At 40.7% G+C, this 20813-nt stretch overlaps 1 protein-coding gene across 1 annotated transcript; it reads left to right on the top strand.

The window, feature by feature from the left end:
• Positions 1–237: 237 nt before the first annotated feature.
• usp31 (ubiquitin specific peptidase 31) lies at positions 238–18012 on the top strand. Its single transcript, XM_034220287.1, has 16 exons — positions 238–1424; positions 2927–3061; positions 3432–3526; positions 3616–3708; positions 5333–5468; positions 5811–5958; positions 6055–6235; positions 6609–6720; positions 6969–7063; positions 8327–8404; positions 11074–11203; positions 11582–11701; positions 13016–13241; positions 13326–13484; positions 14063–14215; positions 14980–18012. The coding sequence occupies exons 1-16, from the start codon at positions 900–902 to the stop codon at positions 16452–16454; spliced, it is 3861 nt and encodes a 1286-aa protein (XP_034076178.1). The 5' UTR covers positions 238–899; the 3' UTR covers positions 16455–18012.
• Positions 18013–20813: the final 2801 nt, after the last annotated feature.

The raw sequence follows: 20813 nt of genomic DNA, 5'->3' as shown, positions 1-20813 counted from the left end.
ACGTTATCAACTACATACGTTTCAAATTGATATCTATAAGGTTTTAGCTTATTCACCTGTAGTTTTAAATGTGTATCATTTATCCTAATGTACAATTAAATTATTGGCAAATCAAATGGCTGATATGGTCTATTTACTGGACTATAAATAATATAATGCCATGCTGCTCTTACTCCAGTCCAGCAGGTGGCGGTGATACAGACTTCGCGTCTGTATCACTGTCTGCCAACACAAACAAGCAGAAGAAGAACATCTATAACGATTCTGCTTGAGGTTTTTGTATTTTAGCCTGAATGTGCCTCCAAATATGTGACAAATGTGAGGTTCACCAAATGTAGGACACTCTCCTTACTTCAGCTGCAGTTAACTGCAGAGTATGGCGGAATATCAGTTTCTGTTGGACCTGAACATCTCGGCGGAAAAGGACTGTTGCCGTTTCTGCTGCTCTTGTTGTTATTGTAGCTAGCGTTAGCGTTAGCTAATTAGCTAAGCAATCGCTCACAGCATAACCGATGTTGATTCATTGCTGCGGGGCAGTGAACCGCAAAAACAAGGTAACTCTGGAGCAACTTTCAGACATCAACAACAGACCTTAGGAACGTTTATGAAACGCCTTTAAGTCATTGTGTAATTGACTTTAGCCAGTGTTTTAGGTGTTGTTACAGTGCAGGATATGCTAACGTTGTTTGACAGATTGCACGGATAAATTACAGCTGCATGCTTTTGAAGAAAACATGGATTACAATGATATTACTAGCTAAGGTCAGCTAACCCCTAACGCTGCCAGCAGCTAGTGCTGTCTCACGTTTTGAGATGGAGCAGCAGATAGCAGCCAGTGACATGGCTCTAATCTTTCCCATCACACCTGTCTGAGTTGTAAAGCCTGTGAAAGAGAAATCATGTCTTGCAAAGCCGCAACCAAGGACAAGAAGTCGAGCTTCAGCAAGAAGCTGTTCCGGCGGGGCTCTGTGCGCTCTGTGGGCAGCTTCATGGGCAGATTCATCCGGACTCTGACCGCCTTATCACACTATGGATCTGAAGTGCAAGCAGAAGATGAGAAAGATGACGGGGGGTTCTCCTCTTTTAAACCTGGGTGTAAGGATGTGCCCATGGAGGATGGGGACCTGGCGGGTTTGCTGTGTGGAGACAGGGTTCCTGGAGTGTCAGGGCTGAAAAACCACGGGAACACCTGCTTCATGAATGCCATCCTGCAGTGTCTCAGCAACACGGAACTCTTCGCTGAGTACCTGGTTCTGGAGCATTACAAAGGCGACGAGCAGGAAGAGGACAAACCAAAGACAAATGGCTTACTTCTGCACAAGAAGGGTCCTCTGGCCAAAGGAGAGGTGACGGAGCAGCTGTCAGGACTCATGCGGGCTCTGTGGACCTTTGAGTACACCCCGCAGCATAGCAGGGATTTCAAGGTAAATGCATGACTTTTGCCACTTCTGCAGAAAAAGTACTTTGCCAATACATACTGCCAGAGTTGGAAAGTACTGAGATGCTCTGCTTCAGTAAAAGTAGAACTACCAGAGTGTAGGAAAATTAGGAATACTGTGTTACAAGTCAAAGTCCTGCATTCAAAATGTTTCTCAAGTAAAAGTACAAAAGTATTGACATCTAAATATTAGGGATGGGAATTTGAAAGCAAATGTACATTCGAATATTCGACCCCCCCCAAACAACGGTTAACCGATTAACCGAAATGTACCTATCCTATACAAAAAAATGTGGGAAACAAATTTACAAAAAAACAAACAAATACATTTAATTTTGAAAATAAATAAATACATGTTCAAATAAGTATAGAAACCAAGTCGAATTTGTCAAATATATTGAGCTGGTGATCACAGTTTGAACAGTTGACAGCTATAGGCCTACAGCTTTCATGCTTAAAACATAACTTGTTTTTTAAATGAAAGAGGGATCAGACAGGAACAACATAACGGGTCAGGGTAACGTAACCCTATTACAACAGAGATCAACAACCTATAACAGGGCCTATGCACAGAATGCAGCTATTCAATACTCATTCTTCTTTAAGAATATGAGCATGTCTTCATGCTCAGGGGAGAGGCGGTGCGATTCACAATCAGGCCAGCTGTAGAGAAGACCCTCTCAGCTGGAATTTGGGCATAAGATGAGGTTTGAGTAGTAGGGAGGGGCAGCAGCCATATCATTAGCTAGAACTACAGTAGCTAGATCTGATGGATTTGGACATAAACGCGAGTGAAGTATAACCGGACGCGAGAGAGAGATCAGCACCTGCAGCTCTGCCCGCTGTGAGGGACCGGTGAGCGGAGCAAAACACACCTTTAGACACATTTAGCTATGGCACTGTCGTATACATTGAATTATTCCATTTGATAATATGTAATCAACTTAGGAACCCCTCCCAAAAACAAAAAAATTACAATACAAATATTCATAACTCATATTCGAATACCTGAATAATTTTAAATATTCGATTAATCGTTCCCATCCCTACTAAATATACATAAAGTACCAAAAGTAAAAGTACACGCGATGCAGATTGGCCCATTTCAGAATCATATATAATGTATTTGTCATTATAATCATTGATGTAGTATTGTGTTTATCAAGCAATATCAATATAACTAAAGTCTTATTAAAGTGTTGATTACATATTTTTTTATCATTAATCCATATCGGCAAATTAATTAAAGATACTACGTAAATGTGGTGGAGTAAAGGTACAATATTTACCTCTGAATTGTAGTGGAGTAGAATTACAAAGTAGCATAACATGGATATACTCAAGTGAAGTACAAGTACCTCAGAATTGTACTTAAATACGGTACTTGTGTAAAAACGTATTGAAACCTCATAACCACCATATTTAAGGATAAATAGTGCTTACCTTTTGACCCTGCACACATTGTAATCACCACGCTGTTTGTTACAGAATGCTGTGTCGAAAAATGCCATCCAGTTTAAGGGGAATTCTCAGCACGATGCTCAGGAGTTTCTGCTGTGGCTGCTGGACAGAGTTCACGAGGACCTGAACACAGGCAACCCTAACACCAGGCCTGCTATTAAGGTACGTTTAAAAGACTTGTGGCTTTTTTTTAACAGGCATAGTTTGGTGTTAAATTGAAAAACAGTGATTGCCTGTGGCACATTCCTCCTTATTTCTGAACCACACAGTCCTTGGGACCAGGAAGCTGATTATAGTTATTGAAGTTGTTATTGAAAATCTATTTTGCACGATATGTCACATGTGTTTATATTGTTCTGGTCACACTAATGAGTTGCTTTCACAGTCCTGCTCAGCTAGACCTGCCTGCTCTTGTTTCCTCTGGATTTCCTATAGCTAGTTGATCACAACAGAATACATGAACTGCATTTGAACTAGCTTATGAAGTATTATGTGTGACCGTCTAGTAATACCTGTTTGTTTTTGTTGCCAGCCACCTATAGAAGAAGACGATCAAAGCTTGGAAGGACCCTCTCCTCCCTTGTCTGCTGGCTCCTTTGTGCAAGAACTGTTTCAGGCTCAGTACAGGTAGACTTTACACCTAGTAAAACATGTTTTTTCCACCATCGCCACACTATCTTTCTGTCATATTTAGAGATGACGTTTTGTCCCAACAGATCATCTTTAACTTGCCCACATTGCCAAAAGCAGAGCAATACGTTTGATCCCTTCCTCTGCATCTCCTTACCGATCCCACTGCCCCACACACGGTGAGTTATCCGTCAGCATCGCTCAGTTGAGAGGTCTTCACATGTTCATGACTACCTAATACTGGTTTATACAGTAATCCACATTACATAGCTGAAGTAAACATTGCTTTATAAGGTTTTCAAAAAAGACTTCAAATGGGATCATACCATACAAGTTTACGAGAACCTGAAGCCAATATTAGTACGTGTTGTTCCATAAAAGGAATGTAACTTGGTGAGTTAGGGCTGTATCGGGGGTTGAAGGTGCAGGTGGAGCAGCAAACAGGTGTGGGAGAACAGCAGGGTGTTCATTTTAGATCACCCCAGCCACGAACTGTTCTCTCTGCAGCATCAGGACTAAAACCACCAGACTAAGGGACAATGTCATCCCACAGACCATAAGACTGTTAAATACCTGAACTTATGAAAGAACATCCATAAACATTCATCTGTCTGCATTAGGGATCGACCGATGGGGCTTTTTCACGGCCGATACCGATTATTAGTAATCAAGGAGACCGATAACCGATATTTGGAACCGATATACATTTGCAGTAAAATCAGAAAATCTTGGTGTCAAAATGTAGAATAACACAACTTCTTTGAAATGCCTTTTTATGTTTAATGAACTTTTCAACATCTTGAAACTGGTTTCCTCTCTGTGGCCCTGAGTAAAGTAAATTAAGTAAAAATAAAACCTACTAAAACTTGTTCTGAAATTCTGATATTTGAGTCTCGCTCATTTAGTAGTCCCAATTCAGCAGCACCTGATTGTGGTGCAGAAAGCAGAGTTGCTGCGAGGCTCCACTAGCAGCCATCACAGTGTCTCCGCTGCGAGTTGCTACCCCCCCCGGTCCCTTTGTAACTGGGAAACTGATAGAATTGGATCATAAGATCGTGGTGTTTTTGCAACTTCAGCATAGGGGATTGGGATGTTTATTGAACTTCGGCTTTCAACTGATTAACCTTCGAAACACCGCTCGCTGCTGCTGCTTGCCTCTGTCTGTGTCTGCGTTCTTCACACCTGCCTGTAATCTGAGAAGGTCCCGCCTCTCTGGCTGGCTGCTGCCCGGAAAATCTTCAGTGTTGATTGACACTTCAGTAATAGCCTATCAGATAGCGCTGTGGGCGGGACATAGCTCGTGAACAGTGGTGACTGCAGCCAGAGAAACGGCCGCATCAGAGCCAAAGTTGTATCGGCAATTTGATTAAAAAGACCGATAATCTGTAAAATGCGGAATATCGGCCTCGATAATCGGTCGACCCCTAGTCTGCATCTGGCAAAGTATTTATCTAATATATCATTCTATTTACTTGTATATAGACTCTTCTTGCACTATTTCTAATGCATTTGTATTTACTTGCACTATTTGATCTGTTTTATTTGTTCTATGTCCTATATATATATGTTGCACTGTTGGAGGAGCCTGTGACTTAAGTTTTTCATTGACATAGCTACACTGTAGCTAATGTACAAATGACAATAAAGCCTTGAATCTTGAATCTTTAGGGGTGTATTCAGAACAGAAAAACAAATGGGGAAAATAAGCGAACGTTACGCTTGTCAAACATGGGTTTAAAGCAGAAGAAACCTTGCTACCATAGTACATTATAGAGTATAATATGTATTTGTGTTGTTTGCCAGGCCCCTGTATGTGACGGTGGTCTACCAGGGGAAGTACTCTCACTGCATGAGGATCGGAGTGGCCGTTCCCCTCAACAGCACGGTGTACCGCCTCAGAGATGCTGTGTCACGTGAGACCAAGATCCCCATGGACCAGGTGCTATTCCTGTCTCTTATCAGCTCCGGGTCTGACACACTGGGAATATATGTTACAGTCACACAATGGAAACTCACTGTTTCTAAAGCCAGCTCTTCCTCTGTTTATTATAAACCCATTGTTCTTGTGAAGTGATCAATACACTGAGAGAGATATTCTCAAACACTGTTGTCCCTGAGGCTGTGAAACCTGAGTGCTAACATTGATTCAATCCGGCAGAATGAAAATGCTACAGGAGTTCAAGTAAATAAGGGGTAAAGCAAGATAACGAGGTATTTTCTGCCGACTATTTTTGCATAATGGTAAAAAAAACACTCATTGTTTTTCTTTCTTCTCTTTCAGTTTGTTCTGACTGAAATGTACTACGACGGTTTTCATCGTTCATTTTGTGATGACGACGACGATCTCGAAATCATTCAGGAGAGTGATTCCATTTTTGCCTTTGAGACACCTGAGACCTTCAAACTGGAAAACATACGCACAAAAAGAGGTAAGTTACACTTCATATTCCTCCCATTATTCAGCTTCCTTTCCACTCTAACTTAGTAGAAAGGAATTCACCGACACTTGCTTTTATGTTTCACAGGAAGTCTTCTGGCAAACCTGAATCATAACAACTTAAAGTATGGGACAGAAATGAGCAGGACTCCGTCGTTCATGCAAGGAGCCTTGACACCTTTAACTGCATCACCCAATAAAAACCTGGGGCCAGAGAAAGTTATCCTTCTGGTGTGCAACAGGGCATGTACCGGGCACCAAGGCAAGAGGTACAATCACAATACTCTATGTCCTCTGATGCTAATGTATTCGTACGTGTTGTTTATGTTCTTCTCGACTATGAAGCTCATAAAACAAATTCAGGGCTGCATGGTATGAGGAGTATATGCAACAAGTTTGTTCAGTATCACAATAAAATATGACTTCTGCTAAAAAGATATTAAAGTATACTTGCTTCTACCTTTCTGCTGCTATCAGTATACCTATCAAAAAAATGATATGGTGATAAAAAAACAATACATTTTGCAGCCCTAAAACATGTCCAGTCTTTATTGGTATTTTCCAAGAATGGTAGCGATGAGTAAATGGTGTGTTAGTGTTGTGGAGGGATTTCTAACAGCAACGCACATTATTTTGTTTTAGGTTCGGACTGCCTTTTGTACTGTACATGGAGCGCACTGTGACCTGGGATGCTCTACAGAAAGAGATCCTGGAGAAAATGCGACATCTTCTGAGGCCGGGGGTATTCATCCAGGTAGGAACAGGAATAACATGTTTGTCTTTATATTGAATGTACTGCAAATGAATTGATGCTTCACACAGTAAGCTGGTGAATATGAAATATCAGCCTCCAAAAAGACTGTTATCAGTGAAATACTGAGAGATAACTTTTAGGTATAAACGGAAATCCCCGTAGCAGTCTGATTTACACCTGGTTAATAAGCCAGATGGATTAGGATTAGAGAAGTGCTGACAGTAGTGTGTGTGTGTGTGTGTGTGTAGGTCGGACCTTTCAGTCTCCGGGTGGTTGGTGTTGTCGGCATCACTTACCTCCTTCCTCAAGATGAGCGACCACTGTGTCACCCCACTGTGGAGAGGTCAGTTCTGCTGCTTTATATTTCAACATCTGGTTAATGCCTGACAAGTTTGAAAAGCTGTGATTAGTTTTCCTATTTGCGATCTAGTCGTTTGCCGTCTTTAAATGCCTACTAACATAATAATGACTTTCCCAGGCATTCATGCTGTAGAGGTAGATATTTGAATGTTACCAGGCAGACATGCACAGACTTAGCGATGTTGTTTTCTGCCTCTTAACATTTGATATCTTTTACTTTTCTCTTTTTTACATCATATTAACTGACATAAGACCTTTCAAAACATCACCTTGGACTTTGAGAAACTGGGATGGGACTTATTATAAACTTGCTTTTGTGACAAGCCCTATCATGATTTTGACTGTTTGTTAAAATGCCGGTTCATCATGTTTGACTTTTCACCTACATCACTTAGCATCAATAAAACAAGTCACAGCTTCTTGCTCAATAGTGGTGCATGAATCAAAGTGAAAAGGTTGCTTCTGGTATTACTGCAATGGATCAATACCTTCTTTGATGACAACTAGGATTGCTCTTTAGATGTTATCATTTGCTGGTTTTGCTCACATTTCTATTATAACCGCAGCAATATATATCGTATTTTAACTTTGATCTGCTCTTTGAGAGTAACGACATCATTTCATTCACCAGATTGGAATAACCTATCCTCTAATGGAATGTCCTTCTCAAGGACCCCATTTTAAAACAGCAAATGATGTAATCAGGGTTCTTCTTACGGTCATTAAAAACCTGGAAAAGTCATGGAAATTCAAAATGCTAATTCCAGGCCCTGGAAAAGTTATGGAAAACAATATTGTTCACAAAGTTTTGGAAAAGTCATGGAAATGTAACTAAAGTTGCATCAAATATAATTTATATTTGATCTAATCGCCGAAATAGTAATACTATAATGATAATAAATACTGTATCGTATAGTAATGAAACGTCAAATGGCATTTAACTGACGAGGTGTTTTGCTGGTGAGAGATTTGAGTTGCTTTAGCGCGTAGAAGCTAGTCAGCCTATTGGATTTGCTTTAGATAGCCACAACATGTTTCATTTGCAGACCTTGTTTTCCTGTTCCGTGTTAAAATAAACCATTTTCAGTGGTACGCTGAGAGAGTAATTGTTTTGGTCATGGAGAATTAGGTAAAGGTCATGGAGAAGTCATGGAAAATCATTGGTGAAAAAGTGTATGAACCCATTTGTAATGCCAACTTCCTAAATCACTTCAAGTGTTTTGAACGCGTATTGTTTTCCCTGCAGAGCATACAAGTCCTGTGGACAAGGGGGGCCTCCACATGTGAAGATCGTGGTAGAGTGGGACAAAGAGACCAAGGACTAGTGAGTGAAACATCTGATATGTTCTGCGCTCTGTTTGTGTTCACCTACTGTATGTATACTGTATACCTACATTTGTTTGCTGTTGTCGTCATTGGGAACAAAATATTGGATTTCACAAAGCTAGACAGCATACATCAAATGAAATGAAACAGTGTGATTTGAAATATCTTAAACCATTCCTTTTAATGACTTGCCTTGTGCCATTAGTTAAAGAGGCCCGTCTGCTTTTTGGTGTTTTCCCTTTCCTGTAGTGTTATATAGGTTTGGTGCATGTAAATGGTCTGCATAGGCTAAAATACCCAAATTCCCTCACATCATGACATCACTATGTAACGCTCGTGCTTCATTGTACGTGATAGGCTAAGAGGCAGGACATCTATAAGCGGTTGGACAATCACAACAGAGCCGGCCAGCTAACCAATCAGAGCAGACTGGGCCCTGGTTTCAGACAGAGGGTGAAAAGAGGTGCTGTAGCACAGGCAGTATGAGAACAATAAAGACCTTTTGAACATTAAAGTATGTTAACATGTCACGGTAGAGGCACAACATATCATTATGGAACCGGAACATTTGAATAATAGGGCCCTTTAACAAGCAGAACAACAAGTTTGTCCTCCTAATGTATTATGGAGAATGCACAATTGAGATGTTACTAAATAAGAAAATCAATAGTATTATCTATTTGACCACAGTTTATGACCTGTATGTATTTGAAGGCCCCAACTGAAATGCCACATTTTGACCCCTGTGTCTTCACTCAGATCATCCCTGCCTCATACCTTTCCTTCAACATAATGTAACTCATCTGCTTGTCACAGTGCCATAAATAAGCATGCTCACACATCACTGACAACATGTGTCAGTAAAGAATACAGTGTTCAGTACATGTTAGCCAAAGATCTTAATAAGCCATATTTTACAGGACTTAACCTTTTTTAACTTTTGCTGTTCATCAAATCATTTGTATTTGAAAAATAAACTTACTTAATCTACTAGAAAATGAGCTTAATTTGAAATGGTTGTGGTTTTAAACCACATATAAACACTAGAGACTGTAGTTCCGCCCACACAATCAACAACACGTCTGCTCTAGTTCCCTCACTTAAGCTAATTACAATGTGCGGTTAACACACACGCGCACACACCACACACCCTTTGCTGTTCAAATGAAAGCCACATCTTGATCATTAGTCATGTAGATTATCATCTTTCAACATGTGGAGGAAAATCTCTGCAAGACGTTTCATTAATATTCTAAACCTGTGTGTGATTTAAGCAATCATACACGAGAGGCCGTTCTTTAACGTCATTATTGGTACGACAGTACTGCGGCAGGACCGAGGCGCTTGCGTACTGTAAGAACGGCGTCAAGTGTATGATTGCGATTCTATAACACAAACTATCATTGTAATCAACAATATCGTAAAATAATTTCATAATGTGGGCTAATTTCTGCTCGAGTTAATCTCCGTCAGAAAGTAGTTCCTATAAAGTAGTTCCCTTGGTAACGAGAGCCGATCAATCGAACACTCCTGCTTCCCCGCTTACAGTTATTGATATAATTATAGTAAATAATATATTATTAACCAATTTATTGAGAACAATTTATTGACAACAATTCTTGAATTAGGCTATTTATTTATTTATTTACATATTTAACATTTTGGCTTCAGAATGAAGGTGGATGTTCATGCTGCCATTAAACGTGCAATTTTTGAAACAACTCATGAACTCCATGCCAGACTTTTTTGCAGTTGGTGCTGTGGTGTTCACGGAAGAGCTTTCCTCCAGTGGCCGCTTGGCGTGTCCCGGACCGGCAAAAAGCGCGTTGCTCCACATTTTTCTGTTGTCCAGATGATAACTATAAAATCTGACATTTTGTAGCTAACGATTTTCCAACGAGAGACAATGTAACAATGTAACGGCTGTGTGTCGCTATGGAAACCACTACTTCTCCGCTGCTTTCTTGTTCCAGTTTGCAGTTAGCTTTTGAATTGTGGTACTTTTCCAGTTGGTCTACCTGCTCTTCACGTAGCTCTGCATGTTGTCGTTTAGGTGCTCCTCAATCCAGTCCTCCACAGTAAGACCCCCCCGGAGGTTGAAGTTAATCTTAAATGTTTCCATATTATGTTGGAAGTTTGTTTCGTAACGTAAAAATGAGGGTTTCTGCCCCGTTACTTCTCCGCTGCTTTCTTGTTCCAGTTCGAAAAGCAAACTGCAAGCAGTTTGCTTTTCAGGCCAAGGGTATACCGTTTTTCTCAGACGCGGAGGGACTGACTTGTTGTGAAAAGGCACGTTCTATTTGACCGTTCTTTGATCGTGGAATCAAACACGCCTATTGACCAATCAGAGAGCTTGCTCACACCTATGTGTTATAGAATAATGTTTATGAAGCGGCTTATCAGACTGTTTTAATGCTGCTCCACCTGTCAAGATCCAACACTTTCAGAAATCTTGCAAAAACATTAGGAAAATGATTTTGTTATGTATGTAATGCCAGATATAAATATAAAAAGGACACACTTCATTACTGTAATGTGCCAATCAATTAGATCAGCTGTCTTGAGATATTTCACAACCTAACTGCAGTCCAGAATGTCGACACAGATCTTGTGACGCTCCTCTCATGACTCTGCTGAATGATTGGCCTGTGCTTCATGTCCCTGCAGTCTGTTCGGACACACTGAGGAGGAGTACATTCCTGATGCTGAGAGTGTGTATCTGCACCGGGAACAGCACCATCAGCCGCAGGCCTGCAGCCTCGCTCAGTGCTTACAGCTCTACACCAAGGAGGAGGAGGTAACTTTTCAGCCTCACACACACATAGTTGATTACTGCACTGTCAGTAGATTGACATTGGAAAAATAAATCCTGGATTTACCCTGGCACATGTCAGTGGTGAGTATACTTTGAAGTATAGCCTCACGTGTCTCCTCCCCTCTGCTAAAGTTCCGAAAGCCTTTCACTGTGTGGTTTTTCTGTGTATTTGACTTCTAATGCTATGTTTGGAATAAACTGAGCCCAGGCCTACATATACAGTGTGGTTTGACTTGCCTGCGATAGCCCTGGAGGAGAATACGGGGAAACTCAGGGCTTTTATACCGTGTGAGACCTATTTTATAAGCATTGTGGTTGGAGCTTGTCCTTGATGGGTGTGTGCATGTGTGTGTGTTTCAGCTGGCCCCAGATGATGCCTGGCGCTGTCCCCACTGCAAGCAGCTGCAGCAGGGCCGCATTAAGCTCAGCCTGTGGACGCTGCCTGATGTGCTCATACTGCATCTCAAGAGGTTCAGACAGGTATTACAGCTCTACACTTTTCATACAGAACATTGACATTTGAATTAGGGCTGAACGATATATCGTGTCATGGCGATAACCGCGATATGCGCATGCGCGATCGCAGGGACGTGCAATTTTATTAATTTATTTTATTAAATTATTATTATTTTTTAAATTTTTTTAGGACGCCTGATATTAAGTAGGTACATTAACTCAAACACGTCATGTTACAATTATTTTGCTGCTTGCTACATAAGGAAAACTTGCTCGGCTCTCATGTCAGGGTTACTTGAGTGAGTGACATGCAGGCTCTGCATGCACAGCAAACCACCAATCACAATCATTCTTGATCAGATCACAGCAGGCCCCGCCCGCTAGTTTGTAGACCATCAAAACACCGGTAAAAAATGAACGAGGCACAAGAGGACAATACCGGCGAGAATGAAGATTTACTTCCAAAAAGAAAAGCAACATCTGCCATCTGGAACTATTTTGGATCCAAAAAGGTTCTTCTCTTCTTCATTCACAGATGAACCCCCTTATTTGAGGGTAAGCAACATGCATTATCATGACATGTTAGATCATGACTTAAGGTATGATGAGTCTACCAGTTAAGATCCAGACGTCCGTGACTAAAATCCTTCATCCGGTTAAATATAGTTTAAAAAAAACGCAATATATATCGCAGGGGAAAAAATATCGCAATGTCAGTTTTTTTCAATATCGTGCAGCCCTAGTTTGAATCCAGATATACTTTCTGAGAATCAAGAATGGAATCACTCTTGTTTATATTTTAAATCAAGTTTTTTTTTTTTTTTTTGTGTTCGAATTTAGGGCTCGGTATCAAATCTCAATACTTTTTAGTAGCTGTGATTGTTGAAAAATGGTACCACCAGATATGTCCAAATAATAGACGTATATCATTATTTGATCAGATAGTTCCTACATTCAAATTGAATATTATGTCAGTTGTAAACAAATATAATAGGGCATAGAGGATGTAGTGTTGCTCTTGTTTGGACACCATTTAGATGATCGCATTTTGTTTGTCATATTGCAACTGAAATGCCAATATCATGTTGGCACCATTTGAAACATTATTGAGTCTGGTGTGTTTCCAAAAATATTTCCTTTTTTTTCTGAAGCCTTCATCCATTGTAGGTTTTACGAAGTGAATCTTACATGTAAGGAAGGAGCTGGCTGATATTACAAATACCTAATTGAGCAGTTAAAGTTAAAGTATTTATTGTAGCTACAGAGTTTTCTTCAAGGTTCCTGTCGGAATAGATTTGTTCTATAACTGCGGATGTGTTTATGTTGCCTCTGTTTCAGGAGGGAGACCGGCGGATGAAGATGCAGAACATGGTGAAGTTCCCTCTGATGGGAATGGACATGGCACCTCACATGGTGAAGAGGAGCCAGAGCAGCTGGAGTTTACCTTCCCATTGGTCGCCATGGAGACGCCCATATGGCCTGGGCAGAAACCCCGATGACTACCTGTACGACCTGTACGCTGTGTGCAACCACCACGGGAACATGCATGGAGGACATTACACAGGTAACGCTATAAACACTTGTGCTAGTTCAAAGGTAGTATTTGAGGGTTGGACTGCTTCACCCATTCTTTGATTTGCACTCACAGCGTACTGTAAGAACTCCATTGATGGTCAGTGGTACTGCTTTGATGACAGCGAGGTTTCCCCAGTACCTGACGAAGACGTGTGTCAGCAGACGGCCTACATACTGTTCTACCAGCGGAGGACTGTCATTCCCTCCTGGTCGGCAAACAGCTCTGTTGCTGGTCAGTTTTTATGTCCTACTTTCTGTCTGATATCTGCTGTGTAGTAAAAGAATTCCCCAAATGGACAGTCAAAAATGGGTCAGTTTTTAGCTGATCGGCCAAGATCAGTCTAAATCTTTTTGTGCAGCAGAAGGATTTCACGACGCACACACCGCAGCAAAGAAAGCATTACAACATCACACACATGTTGTTGGTATATCATGTCTCCAGCTTGAGTGAAACAGACACAGGGCTCACAGTTTTCTTACCCCTGTAAGTCCTAATTAAGCTGGGAAAGAGCCAACTGAAAAACAAGGTTTTGACGACGAGAAGTTCGAAACTGTTTTATTGCAATATTTGCATGAATATAGCCACAAAAGATATACCACAGAAACACCATTTTGACAGAAGTTACCAATGAACCAATGTAAAGAAATTGATTACTGATTATAAGCTGTTATGATTTGTATTTGCATTCATCTACTACACACACTGTACAGTTCACTTTTTAGTTTGGGAAAATAATATAAAAAAGATATGCCTTTTTGTGGCTCTGAAATGTTAAAGGTAACTAGAGTGTTCTTCTGCTGTTTGTGCAGGCTCCACCAGCTCCTCCCTGTGTGATCACTGGATCAACAGGTTGCCTGGCAGCCGGCCGGCCAGCCTGGCCTCCGGAGCCTCGTCCAGACGTACCTCTCTGGCCTCACTGGCTGAGTCTGTGGAGTTCCCCGTGGAACGCAATGAAGATGATGGTGAGACATTGCTTATATTGGTTTTTTAAATATATTTGATTTGGCAGGTGTCAGATATAACCTACACATGAAGACACACACTTCAAAGTTCTAACAAACACACAAGTTTAGATTTTCATAGTTGTAGAAGCAACACCATGTCCATCCACCCAACAGACGAAACTGGACACTTTTTAAATATAATACAGATTGCATCTGGCAAAATATCAGTTATAGGAAACGGTTTGAAAGAGACTGCTCTGCTTTCATTATGTATACCTTATTACAATTGCAACAGAACAACTCTGTAAATAGTCCAACACTAAATAATCAAAAGATACATTTATTTGATAACTCCTCTTTACAGTCAGGAACTCCAGCACATAAGCCAACAAATCCAAACACCAAAATGGTTTTGTTTAACAGGAGGAAGATTGCAGGAAAAAGCTAAAGGTCAATCAAAATGTGTCATTGATAGAAACATGCAAGAACACATTTGACTGAGCTCCATACAGTGGAGAAATAAAGATGTTGGCTTTGCTGCTGTGTGTGGTTAATATAAATGTAGGCTCAGTTTAATCCTCCAGAATACAGCCTCAGCAAAGTCTCCAGAAACGGATAGCCAGGCAAACTGATATTTAACTACATCTTTCTCACAACACATTATGCATATATGCATCGTATACAAATGGTGTTGTAATTTGGATGAATTGAGTGTTTTTATCAGTAATTGAAATCGAGTTAAGCTTTTCTAAACCCAAAAAACCCTGCTATTTTGATTTTAGGAGGATTCTCTATCCGCCCCTTTGTGCGGAGCATTCAGCGCCAGAGCCTGTCCTCCAGGTCTTCCATTGCTAGCCCTTTAGCCTTCAGCGACAGCGGGGTGAAGCCTTCCTGGTCTCTGGCTGCGAAGCTGCAAATGAGATCCAACTCGCCCTCCCGTTTCTCCCTCGACTCTCGATGTTCCCCTCCTCTAGAGAGGATCGGAGAGGCATGTGATGACAAAGTCTCCACGTCCTGTTTTGGCAGCTACAGCAGACACGAGCGCTACTTTGGCAGCAGGTCTCCCCTCTCTATGATGGAGAGCAACTTCACCGACCAGGACAACAACAAGAGGTTCATCGACATGATGTACTGCAGGGCTCCCACTCCAGTGGAGAAGAAGAGCACCAAAAATGAGGCAACTGAAAATAACAACCAGATTTCAGCTGTAGACCAAAACGTTCTTCCCGCCCAAGCTACTCCCTCCAAAGAACAGAAACGTAAGAGCAGTATCGGGGGATTTGCCTCAAAGGCGGAAAGCACAGGCTCAACGAAGTCTTCCAGCAAAGTGGAGCAAGAGAAAACCTCCAAAAAGCGTTTGTGCTCGATCCATAAGACCACCGCTGCTGAGACGTCTACCAGCACTCCTGTAAAAGGCAAAAAGGCAAGCAATACTAAAGACAAGACTGTGAGTGCCAAGAAAAGCATCTCGACGCCCTGTGGGACTCCCTCCAAAACAAAGGTGGCGACTCAACCTCTCGACGCAACGCCACAGCGTAAGCCATCAGTCCGCTCCACTCCTCAGTCCGCCGCTTCTCCCTCGCCAACGGCAAAGAAGAATTCCAACCTCACAGAGAACAGCTGTAGCCGGAAAAGGCTTGTAGAGAGGAGCTTCAGCAGGGACTCGATGCACACCAGTCCTCTGGTGGACAGTCTCCGAGACAGCTTGGCAAGCCGCTCCTCCTTCTCTAAGAGCGGGGAAAGTAATAGGCCCGAGAGGAGATCCGTGCGGAGCTCCAGCAGCAGCTCCTCCGTCACCAGCCTACGCTCCCCCAGCGTATCCGCCAGAGACCTGCAGCAGCGCAGCAGCAAATCTGAGGAAAAGGGCCTGTCGTTCTTAAGGAGCGCCCTCCGACAAAGGGAAAGCCGCCGGTCGGCTGATCTGGGGAAAAGCACCCTGGTCGCTAAGAAGGCCTCAGAGAGGACGTGCAAGCAGAACGGACAAGCTAAGGACGGCGGTGGAGACGCAGGAAAGAAGGGCGACGCCGTGTCTCCACCGACGCCTACAGAGAAAAAGTCGGACACAAAGGAGTCTTCCAGGCCCCCCAGCTCTCTCAGTCGCTCTCTATTAAACGTCGGCAAGTCCAAGTCTTCCACTTCTGAAGTAAGTCTCAAGTCTCCCGCTAACGGGAAGAAACCTCTGGAAAGGATGGCATCTTCCCGCAAGCTGTCGTCGAGCACGCAATCTCCTGCACGTACAACAAAGAGGCCTCAATGATACATCCGTAGTTTGAAACGAACATGATGCAGCTATTTTCTTTGTGCCTGAGTTAAACTGAGCACCACATGTATTTGTAAAGAGACACTTTTTTGATTATTATGCTTCTGCACTCTGACATCAGATATGAGGTTTGAGGTTTGAGTATTGGCAGTCAGCTGTAGTGGAAAAAAAGAAAGTACTGTAAATCATCTGCATATTCAGATGCCAAACAGTTGCTTGGCATGCCACCAGTTCTAGTTTAAGGCTGTGCGTATCCTTATCAATTACACTTTTGAAGCATTAGGTAGGGTTTCCATGCGAGTTAGACAATCTGTCGACATGTAAGAGCTTTTTCTGGCAAGGCAGGTACATGAGCATGCAATACGCATTCAGCTGTACAGCACTTCCTTTTTGGTTGTACTGGAGGCTTATATGACAGCTGTCAGAATTGCCTTTTGGAATCCAATTATATTCCCTTCAGACAAGAGGCGTGTTATCTCTTTGAAATGCGGCAAACATTACGTTTAGTTTGCTTGCAAAATATCCTGCTGACGAAGTAAAAGGATTTAAAACGCAGCAGCTTGTGCATTAAGAGAAGTGAATGGAGTAAGAAGCTTTTTCACCTTGTATGCACCAACGATGCATATGTTGTCTTGTAGGATAACGTTCTTTAGATTCAGATGGAAATCAGATGGCTGTTGATGCTTAAACCTCACCGCTCTGATTTCTAAGCACTTAATACATAGAAAGCAGAAGCATAACATCAGAGATTATCTCCGGACAAATTCTGAGTGATGCTCTCTCACAAACACACACACACACACACACACACACACACACGATGTGTTGCGCTGATGGAAGCTAAAAGAAGAAAAAGCATTAGCATTCTGTAGGTACTAATAAGTCATTTCATGATTTAAGACGGTTGAGAATAATTTACAACTTTTTACATTATGAACCATAAAAGAATATAGAAATACTGAGGTGATGGCAGGCCCCGGACCGAACAGAAAAAGGATTTGAGATGATCAATAATTAGGCACGGTACAAACTTTTAAACAAGTCTTCCAATATTTTAAAACTTTATTTTTCTTTAATACTTTTTTTGATAGAAATGTATTTTATCAAACTTATCAAAGGGACTGTGTGTTTGGAATGAAACCCTTTAAAAAGTATATAAATGTACAGATATTGACAAAGTATATAGTATATAATAACCCATTTCTTCCCTTTCCATGAGCAAGATGAATAAGCGCCTTTCAATACTGTACATGGAAACAAATGTAGCCTTTGGAAACATAGTAGTCTACTACTGTATGCATCACTGAGTAGGAATGTTGTTTTATCGCACTTTGTATAGAAAGGTAGTTTTCCTTTACCTACAGTTCTATACACACACACACACTAGGGCTGCTCAATTAATCGTATTTTAATCGCGATTACGATTATGGCTTGCAACGATTACGAAAACAACGTAATCGAAATAAAGCGATTATTTTTGTATTATGACTTTTTTTTTGTTTTTTTAAATAATTTTTTTTTTGTTTTTCTGTTGAATTATACTTAAAGTTCAGGGTAATCAACTGTTAAAAACATACTGTTCACATTTTTTTTCTCCAATAAATGGATGTTTTCAAAGTCAATGAATAATCGCAATTACAATTATTGACCCAAATAATTGAGATTATGATTTTTGCCATAATTGAGCAGCCCTCACACACACACACACACACACACACACACACACACACACACACACTCTTAATGTACTTATCTTAATATCTTCTTATGATTTTCAAGACATATGGTACAGTAGTGTTGAATGGTTCAGGGGTCACTTTACTCCACCTGGTGCTGTAGCAGACGATGCTCCTCTGGATCTGATGTTTCTTAAAGAGCATCTTTTTAAAAAATCTGCTGATGTTCAGAACTGTGACAACACACACTACAGTGAGCCAGAAACCTGTGGCAGCACTTATCATAACCTGTGGTACCTCATTGGAGAATGTCATATGTTTCTTCATCAGGCTGAACCAGAGTATTGAGCAATGTCATTCCTATTGGCGCTGAGCAGTTGTTCAAATATGGTTATTTAGGCGGAATCTTCTCAACTATCAGACACGGCACGGTACATTTATCTTGCAGTAAAATGATAGAAACAGCAGCTGCCATGACGTTTTGAACACTCAGCATTATCATAGTAGCATTACCCCACATGCAAATGCAATATTCATACATTAGACACCAGCATAGTGTATGTTCTAAACGAATGAATGTGGTTACGCCGTTAAAATCCAACCATTAGTAGGTTATACTTATTTAACGTAAGCTTGTACTTATAGATCTACATATTTGCCTCAACTTGTTCTCTGTAGCACCTAAAAGGTTTACATTGGTTCTCAGATGGTTTCAGAGGAAATACCACTCAGTTGAAATACGCATGTGTGTTATTTAAATGGCCTGTGCAAATCAGTAGCCTTGATGAGACTCCATCTGGAATGTTGTGACATTAATATTGGTCAGGGGTTAGAGTTTGAGAGCAGTTTTCTATATTTGTTGATGTCTCATGATATCAAGATTAGCTGTAAATCAACAAAAATGCAAGTTAAATGCTACCAAACATAGCAAAAATGGTTATGTGTAACTCAGCAATTTACAACAAGATCTCCATCGAAGCACTTTTATCCTAACATTTCTCCGTAGATATTTTCAAGTTGATCTGTTAAGAATACTATCTTGTATCGTCTCAAACAGCAACAAATGTAAAATTCAGATCCAGTCGAATAACATTCTGTATGATCATTTAAATGTCCAACCATAACAACAACAACAATGTAACAGTGGCTACTGTGTTCAAACTGTTCTGGCCATGGAGATAACACTGCTGTTTCACTGTGCTGGTTTTCCTGTAGCTGCTCTTTTTCTACTTAACATTGTAATCTATCAGGAACCTGTGCATGGCACTTTGGATCAAAGCAGGACACTTTACCGTCATTCTGGCTTTCACCGTTTTCTTTGCCTGTGTAAAAGTCTGTAATTAAGTAGTGTGCATTTCAGAGCTGGATCATGCCGTTACACTTTGTTCTTCACTCGACATTCATACTGTATATTGCTGTAATCTATATTTAGATAGGGGCCCCCAACTTTTATGTACAAAACTCTTATTGCTGCACCCTGTTCCCTTGTTTTCCCACCTTTCTTTATTCAAGAGGACAATCCTATGTCCCTAGTATCACTTCAGTTTTGTATTATGTCACAGGAACTATTTGTCATAAAGTGACAAACATGAAACTTTGTTATCAGTTGCTTCCAATCCAGAAAAAAAGCCTGTATTTTTATTTATTTTTTGACTCGTAGTAGTAGAGCAATAATCCGATGATCATCATTCAGACTAAGAAAGCCGAGGTTTGATTTACCAAAAAATGCAACATGGCTAACTCTCGATAAAAGCCATTGAAAACTAGACAAGTACTGTACTTCATACGAGAAGTATATATATACATCTCAATCTAAACACATACCTGCTGAAACAGCATTCAACAAAAACATCCACATCTTTACAGAGAATATTTTCATCTCATTTTCCTCACTGCAGATATTGTCTGTGTTTTTTTTTGTACAGAATTGCGAAAGATAGAGGAATGCAGTATTGCATGAAAACGCTAGTGCATGTATTTCATTAACTATGCAAGAGTCTGCAGCTGTTTAAAGCGCAGAGCATGGCCGGTATATTCCATTGCTTTATTTGCACACCATTCCAATATTTAGAAATTGTAAATGACAGAATATTTCATTTGTACAGTTAAAAAGATTCAACATCTATATCCTTTCTTTACCCATTCCACCATATTAATGTTTATATATTTTTACGCAGTATTTTATTTTGTAATTCTGCTGATCTGTGCTCTCTGGGTGCTCCTACCGAGCGGGTAGGTTACGGTCTTTTTTATGTTGACAAGATGTTAAATAATTCCTGTTGTACACCAGCAGAGACAATGCGATCATCTCTACAGTATGTGGTGATTAAATAGCCTCATGTATGTATTGTGAAATAGCCTTCCATTGATTCAGCGATAACGGTGTTGTTCTCAGCTGCATCCAAGATGTGGCCAGTCTCTAATATAAATGCAACTCAAATATATATATATATAGCTAAATGCAATAAAGATAGTCCATTTGTAGTTTTATATTGCAGTATGTAATGAACAATGACATTAAAATGTTCGGTTAATACTTTTTATAGTATTAATGTCACGTCAATCATTGCAATCATGATGTGATTTTTATTATTTTTGTATTTAAAACAGGCAGTTTATCAGCAAACAAACAGCATCCAAACATGCATTGAAGCAGCGCCACTATTTATTTCTGATGACT

Source organism: Gymnodraco acuticeps, unplaced genomic scaffold (assembly GCF_902827175.1).
Source record: "Gymnodraco acuticeps unplaced genomic scaffold, fGymAcu1.1, whole genome shotgun sequence".
NCBI lineage: Eukaryota > Metazoa > Chordata > Actinopteri > Perciformes > Bathydraconidae > Gymnodraco > Gymnodraco acuticeps.
This window is presented reverse-complemented; position numbering and strand designations above follow the sequence as displayed.